This window comes from Schizosaccharomyces japonicus (genome assembly GCF_000149845.2).
Source record: "Schizosaccharomyces japonicus yFS275 unplaced genomic scaffold supercont5.2, whole genome shotgun sequence".
Taxonomy (NCBI): Eukaryota; Fungi; Ascomycota; class Schizosaccharomycetes; order Schizosaccharomycetales; family Schizosaccharomycetaceae; genus Schizosaccharomyces; species Schizosaccharomyces japonicus.
In genome coordinates this window covers 1406743-1422531 of record NW_011627861.1, presented here as the reverse complement: position 1 = coordinate 1422531, position 15789 = coordinate 1406743, and the positions used below count along the sequence as shown (strand labels likewise).

The 15789-nt window shown below is 45.7% G+C and overlaps 5 protein-coding genes across 5 annotated transcripts; 2 read left to right on the top strand and 3 right to left on the bottom strand.

Annotated features, from left to right (window-relative positions):
- Positions 1 to 289: 289 nt before the first annotated feature.
- Positions 290 to 1722, top strand: SJAG_03591 (cyclin Pas1; the record flags this gene model as incomplete). Its single annotated transcript, XM_002174693.2, has 1 exon — positions 290 to 1722. Exon 1 carries the CDS (start codon positions 445 to 447, stop codon positions 1720 to 1722), a length of 1278 nt encoding a protein of 425 aa, XP_002174729.1. The 5' UTR covers positions 290 to 444.
- A 391-nt stretch (positions 1723 to 2113) lies between these two features.
- On the top strand, positions 2114 to 5221 carry SJAG_03590 (hypothetical protein). Its single transcript, XM_002174692.2, has one exon. It carries the CDS (start codon positions 2349 to 2351, stop codon positions 2652 to 2654), a length of 306 nt encoding a protein of 101 aa, XP_002174728.1. The 5' UTR covers positions 2114 to 2348; the 3' UTR covers positions 2655 to 5221.
- SJAG_03589 (hypothetical protein) lies at positions 2786 to 5093 on the bottom strand. Its single transcript, XM_002174691.2, has one exon. The coding sequence runs from the start codon at positions 4968 to 4970 to the stop codon at positions 3003 to 3005; it is 1968 nt and encodes a 655-aa protein (XP_002174727.1). The 5' UTR covers positions 4971 to 5093; the 3' UTR covers positions 2786 to 3002.
- Positions 5222 to 5257: 36 nt separating the features above from the next.
- On the bottom strand, positions 5258 to 8393 carry SJAG_03588 (aconitate hydratase). Its single transcript, XM_002174690.2, has 4 exons — positions 8184 to 8393; positions 8097 to 8117; positions 7845 to 7925; positions 5258 to 7771 (listed from the first exon to the last, which is right to left on the bottom strand). Exons 1-4 carry the CDS (start codon positions 8217 to 8219, stop codon positions 5543 to 5545), a joined length of 2367 nt encoding a protein of 788 aa, XP_002174726.2. The 5' UTR covers positions 8220 to 8393; the 3' UTR covers positions 5258 to 5542.
- Positions 8348 to 15457, bottom strand: SJAG_03587 (1,3-beta-glucan synthase subunit Bgs2). Its single transcript, XM_002174689.2, has 2 exons — positions 15310 to 15457; positions 8348 to 15178 (listed from the first exon to the last, which is right to left on the bottom strand). The coding sequence occupies exon 2, from the start codon at positions 15169 to 15171 to the stop codon at positions 9562 to 9564; it is 5610 nt and encodes a 1869-aa protein (XP_002174725.1). The 5' UTR covers positions 15172 to 15178; positions 15310 to 15457; the 3' UTR covers positions 8348 to 9561.
- Between the last annotated feature and the right edge of the window lie 332 nt (positions 15458 to 15789).

Here is a 15789-nt window from a genome sequence, read left to right as displayed (position 1 = left end):
AGATTCAAGATCAGACGGATTTGTGCAAACTCGACGACATCAAGATTCCACGGATTCGACGACGAAACGAGAGACACGTCTTGTGAGAGGAAACGGAACGATAAAACGACTTGAGGCCAACGCTGAAGACGACTGAAGGCGTTTTGCAAACGTTTTTTCTCAGGACTACTACGACATTTTACGTGACCTGCGTGACGGAAGCTTGAGACTTGAGACGTCAAGTTGATTAACGTCAAGGTCCTACTATCTGCTGTGTGCGAACGTGAACCTTTTATTGCGATTATTTGCTCTGCTCTGCTGTCGACTATTTGTTGAGGACGACGACTCTCCTGAGGACTGCCCTTGACTGCTCTTTTGCTCACTACTATTCCATTCTGTTGGCGTTGTGCCGTTGCTGCTACTCCTCTTCTTCTTCTTCTTCTTCTTCTTCTTCTTCGCTGCAAGATGTCTCCAGAGCCTCCAGCCCTCCTAGAGGCTTTTAGCACGGTGATTCTTTCTGTCCTGCCGTCAGCGAAGCTTGCGGGACAGGCCCGACACAAGCATTCCCTCCCTCTGGCCCGCTTCCTTCATGAAACCATTCGTCGCAGTCGCACGGATTACACGACTCTATGCCTTGCTCTTTACTACTTCATTCGTTTTCGTGATTGTTCTGCCAGTGCCCCCAGCACCTACATCCCGCTGCTGTGCGGGAGGCGTCTCTTTCTAATATCTCTTATGGCTGCCAGCAAGTTCCTGCACGACCGCAGTTTCAGCAATCGTGCCTGGTCCCGCCTCTCCGGTCTCCCGCTTGACCGTCTTCTTATGCTCGAGCGTCTGTTCTATACGTGCATCGATTATCGTCTGCACGTGGCCAAGCAGACCTTTGCTCGCTGGTGTCTGCTGCTTGGTGAGTGCTGCACGCATGCTCTCGCCTGTACGCGTCCCTCTTCACCCAAGCCGTTTTCTTGGGTTGCCCCTGCATGGGTTTCCCTGTTTACTCACATTCGTTTTCCCCTCAACGATCCCTTCTCCGTTATGTGCCTAGTCCGGATTGCCCATCGCCGTATGGCTGCTTACAGTGCCGCCAAGGCTGCTGCACTTGCTGCGGCTGATGCCGTGAATGTGGGTGTCGCCCGGCCTGCTTCTCCCTCTACGACAGACTATGCGGCACAGTTCTCCATGCTCCGAAACAACTCGCCTGTTGCTGCAGTTGCTTCTGCTGCTCCCATCACGCCCGCCTCTGTTTCCTTAAACTCTTCTTCTTCTCCTGTTCGCGTGCATCCGGCCGCTGCCTACCCCCCAACACCTGATCCTTCGCCTTCTGCTGCTGCTGCTGCACGTCCTATGCATCCTGGTTCTGTGTGTGCGCCGCAACTGGCCTCGCAGCTCCAGTTTCCTGACCTCCGCTCTTCGTACGTTGCTCCCGTTGCACCAGCTCCTGCACCAATGTATCCCTGTTTGTCCCTCTATGTGCCTGCAGGACAAGCACCCGTCCCTGCACCCGTTCCCGCTCCTCCAGTCCCTGCCGCTCCTATTGTTCCTTGTCACCCGGGCTACGTTACGGGACCGGTGCCGGTGCTTGTATCGTATGGTCTGCCCGACTCGTTGTCGTCGTATCCTGCGCAGCCCTGGCAGTATGCACCTATGAAACGCAGTCTCGACCAACATGTCCTGCCCGTCTCTGTAAACTCCTCGTCGCCTCTCCTCTATCCTATGGCCAAACGAAGGCGCTGGGCGCCGTAATCGCTCTTGTAAACACATTGTACACGTAGTACGTATGCACATACACACACACACTCTCTCTCTCTCTCTCTCTCTCTCTCTTCTATTGTTTTATTTTTGCGTTTGCAATTCCCAACCGTTTATGGCTCTACTGCGTTTCTTCGTTCTTTTGTACATACCAACTATAACGCTTGTAAATGGGCGTATGCACGAAGATATGTTATGAGTAATCAATCTATTTTAACTAGTCTGGCGAGAAGAATGGTGTGAGGAGAGCTCTAAAGAGAGTAATAAGTTGTAGAAACTGTTACAAGCTGTTAGTAGTTAGTATTGTCGCGGATACCAATTCATCTTAATCGTCTGGAGGACATGGGACATAATATACCTTTCCATACAGATTACTTTCCATACAGACTACTCCCCCTTTGCTCCACCTCGCCTCCTCAACCGACTCTTCCTCGTAGTTCAGTAGTACAGACGTCGTACTCCTTGTCGTACTCCTTGTCGTCCACCACCATGCACCTAATACTCACTGGTTCGAATTTCGCAGCGGACAAATTTATCAATAATCACAGCTTCTCTTAACTAAAAACAGGTTTCTGGAAAAAAGTCGACAATTCCTATTCTCCTTCTAAGAAAACGGCTTCATGAGTGCAAAGGAATCCTCTACCATCTCTATCTCTGATTACTTCACGCTAGAACGGCGCATGATCGATTTTTTCAAGTCTCAGGAAACACGAGAAACATTCTCGGCGTCCAAGGAGCTGACGGCACTTCGAAATGAAATACATAGAATTATTGAAAAGATATCAACTCTTCCGCTTTCTGACATGACGATTGCCGAAAAAGAAATGGCCATTACGATTTTGGAGCGTAGAAATCATTCCAAACGCAATATCCTCTCATTCCTTCACCAAGATCAAGAAGCCAAGGACGAGAAGATGGAAGGTTAAGAATGAGAGAGGGTTGGATGAGGTGGATCGGATTAGATTGGACTGAGCTGCAATGGAACAAGACAAGCTGTTATGAAATGAAAGTTCAAGTTTACTTGTAAAAAACATGCACACGCACACACACACGCACACACACTCTCTCTCCCTCTGTCCCTCTGTCCCGACCCTACATGTTCTTGTCGTCCATACATAACAGTTTATTTTTCTTCATATGACAATGGGAATGAAAATGATTGCAGAGTTTCCGGTTTTCAGAAATGGTGTCCTTTGGGAGGAAAAAAAGTCTATGATCATATGCGGCACTTTGAGACCTATAGGGGGTATACATGTAACCATAACATTCCGTCTTTACTTCTTTCGCCGAGCATACCAAATGCCGACCGTCACTGCAAGTACAGTGGCCGCCGTGGCCAGTGCTGGGATTTGCCAGCGTACTGCCTGTGTCTCTAGTTTCTTCTCAACAGGTGCGTGTAGTGGATGAGTACTTTCCACAACGGATGGAGCACCGACGCTAGATGGAACGGCATTCACCTCCGATACCGCTTTCCTGTCGCTCAGATTGCTTACGACTGTGGCAGCAGCAGCTAAGCTGCCGCGAATTTCGACTCTGGTAAAACCGTGTCGCTTGGAAAGAATAATTGCTTCCCGGAAATCATCATCGCTGGTCAACTCTACATGGTCCCCTTCGTCGTCCAGGTACGTCAGTACGAGTTGGGCAGAATCAAGACCCTCTCGCTGTGCTGCAGCGGCGCAGAGTCCACGATAATTTCCAAGGTCGTCAAGTCGCATTCTGTGCACTCTGCCTGAGGTGGAACGGTACTTGACAGTCATGGGCATGTGCTGCCATGAAGGCATGTACTTCACTTGGGATGCTGAATCCGTTGGTTGGATTAAATCTTGTAGCGAGTCTCCGTGGAAGGATGAGTTGGCGGGTAGGGACGATTCAGCAGGAAGAGACATAACAACTGAAACAGCTGGCTCATTCAATTGAATTGCACTGAGTGCTGTAGGATTTTGTGAACCGTTTTCCCCGACGACGAGTTCCTGCGCGTTCATCAACCGGGGAGTTGCTGCAAGTTGTGGATCATTGTCATACATAGCATTTTCTGCTTCAACAGCTTTCAAATTTTCCGGTGTGAGTGCGTTCTCATCGTGATCCTTGTCACCGTTCGGTTCTTGATCGGCCACGATGGCCTGTGCAAGCTGGGTGATGTTGAGTAGCCCCACAATGCCGTCGTTCTCATCTATCACGGGAAGATTGTTGAAACCACCTTCCAACATCCGTTCCAGCGCCGTGCTGATGTGTAACGAAACCAACGCACAGTCTGGATGAGGAGTCATGATCCGAATGACGGAGCATTTGCTCGGGTCAAGTCCAGCTGCTACCACCCGAAGAACAATGTCATGTGAAGTAAAGATTCCCGACACAAGTCCTTGGTCCATGACAAGGACGGCGTTTGCTTCGGCTTGAGCCATAAGCTGCGACGCTTCAAGCACGCTGGTGCGGACACCGACTAGAACCGGCTCAAACAAAACGTCTTCCAACAAGGCTCCAACCTCACGACCAGCGGCTTTCTGTCGAAGAGACTCGACGTATTCAACAAATTCCGAGGCATGAGCCGAGCCTGAGAGAGACGAGCCGTCCAGTTCGTCGTGAGCTCCTGCGAGAGCCTCCATAAGTTTAGCAGCAGCATCCTCCTGTCGCTTTACACGACTCAGTGGTTCATGAAGACACGAACAAATATCCAAAATGCCCAAGACATCACCGTCTTCACAGCCTTCGTCGGTTCCGTCGCTCACAACCGGCAGGTAAATGCGATCATGTTCGAGCATGAGAGCCAGAGCATCGGCAAACTGTGTGTCGCTTGTAATACAAATTGGGCCTTCTGTCATGAAACTCTCAACCGTCGAGCCTCGAGGATCAAATCCTCCTCCCACACACTTCCTTGACACATCTAGCGACGTAATAATTCCTGTCAACTGTTGAGCTTCATCAACGACCAATAAGCATTCTTCACGCTTAGCTGCCATCAATTGGCATGCTTCTGAGACAAGCGTGTGCGTCTGAACTGTCAGAGCGGGAGCTAAAGACGCAGATGCTACAGTTGTAGGATCACTATGACTCCGAACATTTCGTTTTGGAGGGTCCAGATGGCTCATTTTTTTGTTCAGTTCTGTAGCAATTTTCTTTCTAAGAGCTTCGTCCTTTCGATTTTGTCTTTTACGCGTCTCTGATAGCGTGGACTGGGCATCTGACGGTTCATTCATTACTGAGGCGGAAAGCACAGAACCGCTATGGCTGATTGGGTAGTTCATGCAGAATACGCAACAGAGCTGAAAACAGACTCAAGACGAAACGTTGACAGCTTCGTTGAAAGTGTTCTAGTTCTGTCTCACAATATGTAGTTAACGCAGGTGGTAGAGTTTCTTACTATTTCGCTGTAACACAGTAAAGGGGGCGGAAGATGAGGAGTATGGAAGGAAAACACAATTCGTCGTCGCCCTTCACTTTATGATTGTGTACTGTATGTTGTAACAGCATGCTACGATAGGATATACAATAATACAATAGGAATTACAATAAGATGCACACACCTTTCCACTTGTAGTTGAGAGAAATTTATGTTTCATTACCTAAACCTGTGAAGCACAATTTGCAGTACTTCTGTGAACCATTACGCGGTACATACATAAGAGTTCCTGATGTGCAGAGCAATAGTCATAGAGAGACGATACGACCAGCTTTAGACATCACATCGCCTTGACCAAATCATTCACAGCAGAGAAGCCATACCATTATGTTTTCGTGAAACCGAATCCCGGTGCTGCGAAACGCCATAACATACCCGTAGGCGATATCAAAATTTGCAAGTAGCCACTAGCATAGTTTAGTTCTTACGGACATCAGCCATGTGGTTCAAAGCACTTCCAGCCTTGAACCATTCAATTTGATCCTGGTTAAAGGTGTGGTTCAAGGTAGTCGTCCATGCGGCAGAACCGTCGGCAGGGTGAACCTTAAGGGTCAAAGGCTTGCCGGGAGCAAAGTCAGTGAGACCCAAGATGTCAACCTTGTCGTTGTAGTTAATCTTGTCGTAAGCAGAAGGATCAGCAAAGGTGAGAGGCAAGAGACCTTGCTTCTTCAAGTTGGTCTCGTGGATACGGGCAAACGACTTGGTGATAATGGCAGTGCCACCCAAGTAACGGGGCTCCAAAGCAGCATGCTCACGAGAAGAACCCTCACCAAGGTTTTCCTCACCAATGGTAACCCAACGAATGCCGTGGTCGCGGTAGTAAAGAGCAACCTCGGGAACGGAAGCGTAATCACCGGTCTCCAAGTTCTTCAACTTGTTGGCCTCGCCGTTCTCAGAGTTGATGGCACCAATCATATAGTTGTTGGAGATGTTTTGCAGATGACCACGGTACTTCAACCAGGGACCAGCGGCAGAAATGTGATCGGTAGTACACTTGCCCTTGGCCTTGATGAGGATGCGCATGCCAGTGGCATCCTTGCCGTCCCATCTGCTAAAGGGCTTCAAGCGTTGGAGACGGTTCGACTGAGGGTCAATAACGACATCCTTAGCCGAAGCAGGATCAGGCTTAACGTATGTGTTGGCACCGGCATCGTAACCCTTGGAAGGAAGACCCTCACCAGAGGGAGGCTCAAACTTGAAGTCATTGCCATTGGCATCCTTCAAAGTATCGGTAAGAGGGTTGAAACGCATGTCACCAGCGAACACCATGGCAGTAACAATGTCAGGGGAAGTAACGAAAGCATGAGTAGCGGGATTGGCATCGTTACGGCCAGTGAAGTTACGGTTGTAAGAAGTAACAATGGAGTTCTTCTCACCCTTCTTCACATCGGTACGCTTCCATTGACCAATACAGGGACCACAGGCATTGGCAAGAACAATACCACCGGCCTTGCTCATGGTCTCCAATTGACCATCACGAGCCAAGGTAGCACGCACTTGTTCGGAACCAGGAGTGATAGTGAAGATAGACTTGGCCTTGATGCCCTTGTCCAAAGCTTGTTGGCAAATGGAAGCGGCACGAGTCATATCCTCGTAGGAAGAGTTTGTGCAGGAACCGATCAGACCGACCTTGAGCTCAGCGGGCCAATCGTTCTTCTTCACGGCATCCTTAAACTTGGAGACGGGAGTTGCCAAGTCAGGAGTGAAGGGACCGTTCAGGTGAGGCTCCAATTCGTCCAAGTTAATCTCGACAACCTCGTCATAGTGAGCATCGCCGTCAGCAGCAAAGACACTGCCATATTGCTCGGCAAGCGTGGCAATGGGGCCACGGTTCGTTGCCCGCAAGTATTGCGACATACGCTTGTTGAAGGGGAAGATGGAAGTTGTAGCACCAATTTCGGCACCCATGTTGCAAATAGTAGCCATACCTGTGCATGAAAGAGATTCAACACCAGGACCAAAGTATTCAACAATGGCACCAGTACCACCCTTCACGGTAAGAATACCGGCAACCTTAAGAATAACATCCTTAGGAGCAGTCCAGCCGTTAAGCTTGCCCGTCAACTTCACACCAATCGTCTTGGGGCATTTCAACTCCCAAGGCAAATCAGCCATGACATCGACAGCGTCAGCTCCACCGACACCGATGGCAACTTGGCCCAGACCACCGGCATTGGGCGTGTGGGAATCAGTACCGATAAGCAGACTGTAAGGGAAGGCGTAGTTCTCGAGAATAATTTGATGGATAATACCGGAACCAGGACGCCAGAAGCCAATGTTGTACTTGGCACAAGCGGACGACAAAAAGTCGTAAACCTCCTTGTTTGTGGTCTCAGCGCGAGCCAAGTCCTTTTTGCCGCCGGAAAAGGCCTCAATTAAATGATCGCAATGAACTGTCGTAGGGACAGCAACCTCAGGCATTCCGGCGGACATGAACTGAAGAATAGCCATCTGGGCCGTGGCATCTTGGCAAGCGACACGGTCAGGACGAAGACGAAGGTACGAGACACCACGTTCGATGTCTTGATTTTTAGGATCGTCCAAATGACTGTAAAGAATCTTTTCGGAGTATGTCAAAGGTCTGTTAAGACGCTTCTTGACAATGTCCAAGTTTTGTTTTAGCCGTTCATAGTTGATGAAACTGTTCTACAAAGTTGTTAACGACAACTCCTCAAAGTTTTTCATTTTCAGCAAAACCAAAGACGCAATCCACACGTACCTGTTCCAAATTATTCATACGAACGCGCTGAGTGTTGGCTTCTGAAGCAAAACAACGAAGCGACTTTCTCCCGGAAAGAGCCTAGAGTCAGCTGTTAGCCAATCTCCATCCAGCCATTACGACCATTAGTGACTCGAAGAGAAAACGGCGTCAAACGTTGATCCCAGCGAAAAAAGAGCCGAAAACGCATTCAACGGCACGAAGTCCATTTCCTTGACATAGTCCCGTGTCGTCAAAACAAAATTTACATACCAATTGAGCGTGGAAGCTCAGCTAAACATCGTTGTTAGTGAATATTCCAAGACAAACAAAGCTAAAAATAAACTAAGACAAACGTACTCTTCCGGGAATAGCAGGGATCCTCGTCAACAACATCTTATTGAGCACAAATTAAATTTGTCTTGTGCTGCCCAGTATTTGCCAGAGGAGAGGTTCTGGTGAAGCTGTGTTCAAAGTGTCTGTAGTTTATCGGTTTACGGTGGTGGTGACACGCTCGCTTTAATACGGTAAATTCGGACAAACCCGATTGGTTGAAGGGGTGCGCTCAAATTTATGACGTATCGCAATCTACGGCATGCCGACGGTGAGTAATCGCCCAGGAACACTAGGCGACAAGAGATGGACTAGCAAGGAGCAGGCCTGCAGCGGGCCTGACTGCGTGTATATTCCGTTAGACTAATACTACAAGAGGCTTTGGGGCTGAATTCCGTTACCAGGCAGTTACTAGCAGTTGCAGAATGTTCTTGCTGCCGAATTGGTCATTATTGAGAAAGGCAATAATACAGGAGGTTTCAAGCACCGGAACGTATGACAGAGATGTTGCGTTCGCAAAACCGAGATGTAGTCTGAGGTTATCCTGAACACGGGTTGGACGGCGACGCAGCTTGCAAAATGTTTGTTACAGTTTTAGATAACAGAACGCGTGTAGATAAAAGCCGCTTTTTCAACATCCTCGTCGCTGCTGCAAGATATTGCGATTACTGTCGCTATTGTCGCTTATTGGGAAGCACTGATCAGATGTAACGAACGCACATGCAGAAATGAAGATGAGAGTGAATAACCTTTTGTCGTACTCTGACGCACAACACTGCTAAACATGTTCGCAGCTTTCGTTAATACACACTGGTGCATTGGTCCTGAGTGGCTGCACAAATCACCAAGTGCGACATTAGAGGGAGACGGCTCCTCGGTAAACGTGTTGCTTAATCGCTGGTCGATATCTAACACAATCGCATGTGCGATAAACGAATTATCCCTAGCGCGAAGTTACGGGTTAGTTCAGCACCTCCCTAACATACCGCAGCAGCGCCAGGAGATCGACCTTGTGCTCAGATGATCTGTAACACTGGTTGATCGGCACTTCATCAATTCGTGATTAAAGGTAGTTGTCGCAATTTCAAGGGAATAATAGCCAATGCATTTTCACTCATTGCAAGAGCCGCGAGCTTCGCTTGGTTTTGCAGGGGGTGCTTCACTCAGTCGCAATTCTTGTTTTCCGCAACGGCTCAGTGGTCAGCTCTCACGTTGTCGTGTAAACACAACTCCATTTAGAATTATTTATTTTGCGGTCACGTTTACTAGACAGTCTTTCGCTTGCGTTCCGTCTAATGGTATAATAATATACAATGTTGTCTTGAGAGAGCTTTTAAAAGTAGCTTTTTTTAACACGATGTGCGTATATGTGTGTCCTAGTAGTAATAAAACAAAATAAGTGTGCCTATCTGTCAACAGTAGACATTTGAGAACCATTAATAGTCCAATTCACATCAGGTGGTTGGAATAGACGGAACCCACTGAGGAAGTCAAGGTCAAGGTTTTCTGTAAGTCGTTTGGCCATTACTGCAGGGACAATAAGTAGTGACAAGAAAACGAAGAGGATAATCATAAACAAAACAAAATAGCGCTGCACTATGCGTTTCCGAAGTCTGCTTTGTCTTAATGAATAAATGGGAGGGCGAATTTGTCGACTCGGACGGAGCCAAAATAGCATCATAGAGTGCCACCGATCGATGAATGGAATGCACAGAATTGGGAACATCATAAACATCAACACATGGCCTAGAAAGAAATCTGACGCAAACATGTTGAGCTCCACAATTTTGCAGACAAACTCACGTAGCGGTTGAGAAAGAGCGTGAAAGCCGAGACCTTGAGAGTACCATTTTCCAGTCCACCAACCTAAATTGGCTCCATCGTGCTTGAGCTCTCTTGTAAGAAAAACGCTTTGAAGAATTTTAAAGAAGAACCGCTGAATAGCTGTAATGGCAATGATACCTAGGGTAGTTTTTGCCAAGCACCATGATTCCATAAACCACAAGACTTCAAATGTGACAATAAAAATCATAATGGAAATAGCGTGAGCAATTGCTGCAAGAACGGATCCAAACTTTTTGCAACAGATTCCCAGCACTGGTCCCAAACAGCAAGCCGTCGCAGCAAATCCGGCGGAGACAGCACCCCCAATTACAATAGGGGCAAAAGCAAGAATAAGAATGCGTGCCAAAGAGTTTGTGGCTTCATCTGCATTTGGGTTGCCTGGCTGCGAATTGATAAATATATACGGCATCACGGTTATAATAATTAGGAGAAATGGAATGAATATCTCAAACAAGAACATGTTTGTGAAATGGGCCTTTGGGGTATCCATGGATATTTTGTCTGATGGCTGACCAATAAGTTTTCGTTTGTATCCTGTAATTCGAGTTCTCGAGAGTCTACAGTAGCCAATCCATGAATTAGCATGAGATTTGGAATTACCTCTAGACAGCCAGCGGATAAACTCACGGTAATCAACAAAAAAGTCCGTCCAAGAAAATTGATGTGGATTAAATACAAACGGGCTCACACACATTGCAATAGTTGAGATCCAAAAGTAAACCAAATGAGGTACCCACATTGTCATACTTCCAAACAGGAGCATTGTCAATGTCCGAAATCCCAGATAAATAGACGGGCCAGCGAAACGCGAGAAAAGCAAGTAGAAGGGTAGTCTTGCAGTAGCGAATCCTCTACCTGTGCCAATGTATCTGGCACCGCCGAAGGATAAATTGGCAATGACGGATTGTCCATAAATTTGGCAGGTGAAGACTTCGAAAATGGGTGAAAACGAAGCAAAATGCTTGGCAAGTCTGCTAACTGCTCGCCATGCACCACGCTCGGTTAACTCTTGAACGGTCAAAGGAACGAATGAAATGAAAAAAACGATAAAAATAGAAAGGATGCAACGCTTTACCCAGTCAAGAACTGGCTTCAGGTTGTAACAACCGGGAGGCATTAACGGAACGGTAAGTTTTTGGTTATGGTCATAGTCGCAAACAGTAACAACATGGTACATTGCTCCAAGATTTATAATAACAAGCATGAACAATTGTACAGAGAACATAATGAACATGTTGTTGATATGAAAGCCAGGATGTGCGTAGTAAAATGAGAGAAATCTATCCACGGGAAGTTGAGTTCCAAGATAATAGTATTCTCGGGACAGCATTTGCTCACCCATTCCAGTACCAATTTTAGTTGTAAAGTTTAGAATCGATCCAAAACCCAAATCTCTTCCCTTTCCACATTGATAGTATTCACAATGTTTAATCCGACCGCCCCTCTGCAAAGCGGTCATACCGGCATAAATATCTTCATTAACATGAAGACCTTTTTGTGCTTTTGAAACACCACCTCTGGTAGTCATAAAAACGGCATTAAGAAAATCAGGATGTCCATAATGAAGCTTTCCACCGATTTGGGCAAGAGTACGGGCGAACAAAGTTCCAAATGTCTGTTCTTTTCCAGCAGCCACATCACCAAGAATGCCGATGTTCTCAGAAAAGATGTACTCTCTGGCACCAAGAATTGCAACAGGATTGTAGTCGGATTTCGAAGGTAAAGCCAGAAAAGGACTAATCTCGTCAGTTTCCATTTCCTCGAACTCGGCAAGGATACTTCTGATCTTCAAGCATTCTTCAAGATAATTATCCTGGTTTGCGTCAACCAGTTGAATGTACTCTCCGCGAAAAAATGGAAGCGCCATATTTTGGTTGTCAGACTTTCCATCACCAAGGATGGGATTTCCCGAAAGTCGAATTCTGTATTTTGGTTTCCGTCTTCCATTTTCCATAATTTCGGAATAACCATCAATGAGGGCGGCATAAAGTCTTGGCTCACCTCCTTCTTCCAAAGGTGGATCTTCGTCCAGATAAGCAATAAGTAAATCGGGATAAGCGCGAAGAATAAACTCGGTGTTTTCATACTCTTCTTTGTTGAACTTAGCATATCTTTGCATCGAAACGCACATCTTAAACTTTCTTCGTGACATTCTTTGAAGTTCCGCGTCCAAATGTTCCATATCACCCTGAAACATTTGAACGACTTCGGGATTCTCAACACGATAAAGTAATTTAATCGCCCTGGAATAATTCATAAATCCGCTAATTGTACGATACAAAGTTTGACTGCGCAACGAAGCCCAAATTCTTGTTCGCAAAGTGTATTCAGGAGTAGCATTCTTGAAACCAATACAGTAATATGGTAAATCATCAATTTTGTCTTTCAGCGGGTCGCTTGTGGCATTCAATGGGCCGTCTTCATAAGCAGCGTTCTCCTCAGCGAGAATTTTTGTATCCTTAACAAAGTTATCCCATTCGTTAGCATGAAGTTGCTTCAAGTATTCTAACAAGGTAACTCTGGATAATTTGTCTTGCTCGCGGATGATCTCCTTCAAAGATAACAATATCTTTTCACCGTAATGGGGCACCAATACTGTAAACGTTGGCATTTCGTCCACGGGTACGGGCTCTGGTATAGGGGTTGCCAATGATTGAGCAAAAAAGGATAGACGCCTTTCTGCTTCTGAGTGAACTGGGAAATACTCCGTCTTGAAAGACTGGTCCTCCTGAGAGACAAAAAAGGTCGGCGCTTTCAATGATCTGGTTCCGTCACCGACTTCAGATGCAACTTGATGGTACAAAAGGCGCTGAACGTGCTCAATTGAGAGAAGATGTTCGCGGTATAAGGAAATCACGATCGCATTCCAAACTTGGGAAACAAGCATTTTTGGTTTATATTTCACCTCCATTTCCGAGGTTGCTAGAATTTTGCTATAGATACGCTTTGGCATCCGCGCAAAGATATTTCGCCATGGAGTCCAGATGGAGATTCCGAGAAAGAAAGAACGAGAAACGGAAAAGATGGTGTTAACCAAAATGTACCAAAGGTATGTGTCTAGGAAGAACAAGACCAAGTCTGTGACGTACATGATGGCCAAAATGAATTTAGGTTGATACATACATAATGAAGAACCAGTGATATAGTCATTACAGTAATAGGGTTTCATCGTACTCAAAACGAGAATTGGGTCTCGAAAAGACAGAGACAGAAAGAAGTAAGATTCAGCGAATTTAGCACCAAAGACGAGTAGCCAAAGTCCCCATGAGACAAACATGTCATTCGTTTGCAATGGCGCATAGTTAGCAGTAAAGTACCGATTTGCTAAAAAGCGTCGAGAGTTTTTCTTCACTTTAGGCGTAAACAAGGAGCCAAGAGGCACGGTAGAAAACCATACGAAGATAAAAAGGGAAAATAAGAAATGAAGAATTGAGATAGTCAATCTTAAGGGAGTCCTTTTTTGCTCTTCTGTTGAAAACCCAAAGATGAAGACTGCCGGAGCTAGGTTCAATAAAAGAATTATAGTAAGGCAGATGAATCGTTTTGTGAGTGGTTTTGCGCCGGGAAAGCTTCTCGGTACATGAAGCCATTCAAAAAGTGTTGCTAAAAGCATAAGAATTGTAGCAACAACACCTCCTAATGCCACTGAGGACCATTGTGCTGCAGGAGCAGGACGAGGCCCAAGAGCTTGATGATGCTCGGCCTCAACAAATGTGGGGGAATTGAATACGGTGTAGTACCAGTATGTTGTAAAATGAATGACCCATATTCTGTTGAAATCAGTGATTAGGTGGAACCAGGAACGGCTCTCGTAAAAGCTCTTACAGAAAACATCTTTCCAAACAACCTCGTGCAGGCGGTGGAAACGTTGCTCTCGTGGAAGGTCAATTAAGCGAGTACCATCACTTAAGGTTATTCGGGCGATACCTTGAGCATACCAAAAGAAGTGATTAATGTCGTCATAGCCGATAAGTTGCGCATGGTCCCTTTCGCGTCGCACGTATTTACCGCCAATAATTTCAAATTGTTGGTCGTGCATAAACAAATACAGTGGAGTAATTGCATTATCAAGATAATCACCTTCTTTGCGCTCATTTCCAGGAGTTTTGTATTCCTCTGATTCCATGTAGTCATTTGCCAGTTTGAAGATAAAACAAAGACATTCGGGGACAAAGCGCACATTATTCGCTTCACCCCAGCATAAAAGATACAGCGCAAGTTGCCGGACTTGTGTTTCTGGTCGCATTTGAAGCATGCGCGCGTTCCAATTAGCTTCGGCGTCATCCAAAGGAAAGCTGTGAATCCCTTCATCCAGTATACTTTCCTCCTGCATTTTCTTTTTCTTCGTTTTATCTTTTTTTTCACGTACCTTCTTTTTGGAAATCTTACAATTCTTCAGGCCGACGCTGTCCTCCACGTCCATATGCGCAGCGAAGTACCATTTTCTGTAGTTTGCACATGGACCGCTAATGTAATCGGCATGCAAGCGCGTAAGCGCCATAGAGGGCGACATTCTTGAAGCCCGTGAATCCAAAAGAACCATTAAAAAATCATAGATGTTTGAAACTGAATCATGCTGAAACCCGAATTTTTTTTCAAACTCTTCGAAGATTAACTTAATCTCCTCTTTTGTGATAGGGACTTCGTTTTCCTCAGTCCAGGCCGGATATGGCTCTCTTTCTATTAGACCAGCAGGTTGATCATACTCAGACTCGTAAGCTCTTCCGTCGTCTTGATTCGAGTATTCCGAGTAGTTGGTCTGATCTTCGTTCCATGCTTGAGGAATGGCGGACCCGTCAGCATTCATTCCCGAGCCCGACTCGTAGTTCGCATAGTCATGTGGGATTTGTTTCCTACCAATTCCTTCCGAGATGCTCTGTTGAGTGTAATCCGTATAATAGTCATCGACTGACTGTGCCACAGACGACTCACCGGTGTATCCAACAGGAACGGCGTCTGCGTAGTCCACTCCAAGCTGATTACCCCCATTTAAATCCATGTTTTCGTAATTAAAATACGCACCATCTATGTCGTCTCTCGGCGAGAATGCGTCACCATCAACGATGTGGTTGTCCAATTCATCTGCACCGAGGAAGTCGGGATAGTCCATTTCTAGACTTTCCTCTTCGTCCGGTCCTTCATTGTCCTGTCCCCTAAAGAAGGCCGGCATATTAAACCTGAAAGTGTTAGTAATCTCGAAATGAAAGACAAGCAGTGAAACTCGATTGGCTAAGGAAAGAAGTTTAAAGAGTTTAAGCCCTTCTGAATGATTGTTTCGTAATACGGTTCACTGTATTGACTAACGAACCTTTCGTCCGAATGATGATGAATATACTTTCCAAACAAAAAGCTTCAATTGGAATATATGTCCAAGAATAACAATTATTAAAGACAATTGAACTAAGAAATAGAATACGTAAAATAAAAAATCCTAATTGCAATTGGTAAGAGGTAATATGCGTTCGATCTTACTACTTTAGAAGCTGCTACTTATACTTAACCTTAAGTACATTATAAACATACAACATTATGCTAGTTGGTAATATATTAACATCAATTGATCCTATTTATTGTATCTAATTAGTCATTTCTTTCTGTCATGCATTGTTTCTTTCGCTTCTCATCCGTACGATTTGTTTACATTGCAAGTAACAAAAGGTGACACGCGTATAATGAACAAATGAAATTATATAGAAAAAAATGTAAATAGGCAAAGGTAAGTTCATTGAAAAATGCAGTTTGTCTGCCTTGTCTAGAGATAAACGCTGTTTGTGCGAAATAAAGTTTG

Excerpts from the sequence above, each read along its gene's own strand:
- SJAG_03587 (XM_002174689.2), bottom strand. The coding sequence starts at position 15,171 with ATGCCGGCCTTCTTTAGGGGACAGGACAATGAAGGACCGGACGAAGAG.
- SJAG_03589 (XM_002174691.2), bottom strand. The coding sequence starts at position 4,970 with ATGAACTACCCAATCAGCCATAGCGGTTCTGTGCTTTCCGCCTCAGTA.
- SJAG_03590 (XM_002174692.2), top strand. The coding sequence starts at position 2,349 with ATGAGTGCAAAGGAATCCTCTACCATCTCTATCTCTGATTACTTCACG.
- SJAG_03588 (XM_002174690.2), bottom strand. The coding sequence starts at position 8,219 with ATGTTGTTGACGAGGATCCCTGCTATTCCCGGAAGA. Across the intron at positions 7,926-8,096 it reads TGAGCTTCCACGCTCAATTG|GCTCTTTCCGGGAGAAAGTC; the intron begins GTATGTAAATTT and ends AGCTGACTCTAG. Across the intron at positions 7,772-7,844 it reads GTATGAATAATTTGGAACAG|AACAGTTTCATCAACTATGA; the intron begins GTACGTGTGGAT and ends ACAACTTTGTAG.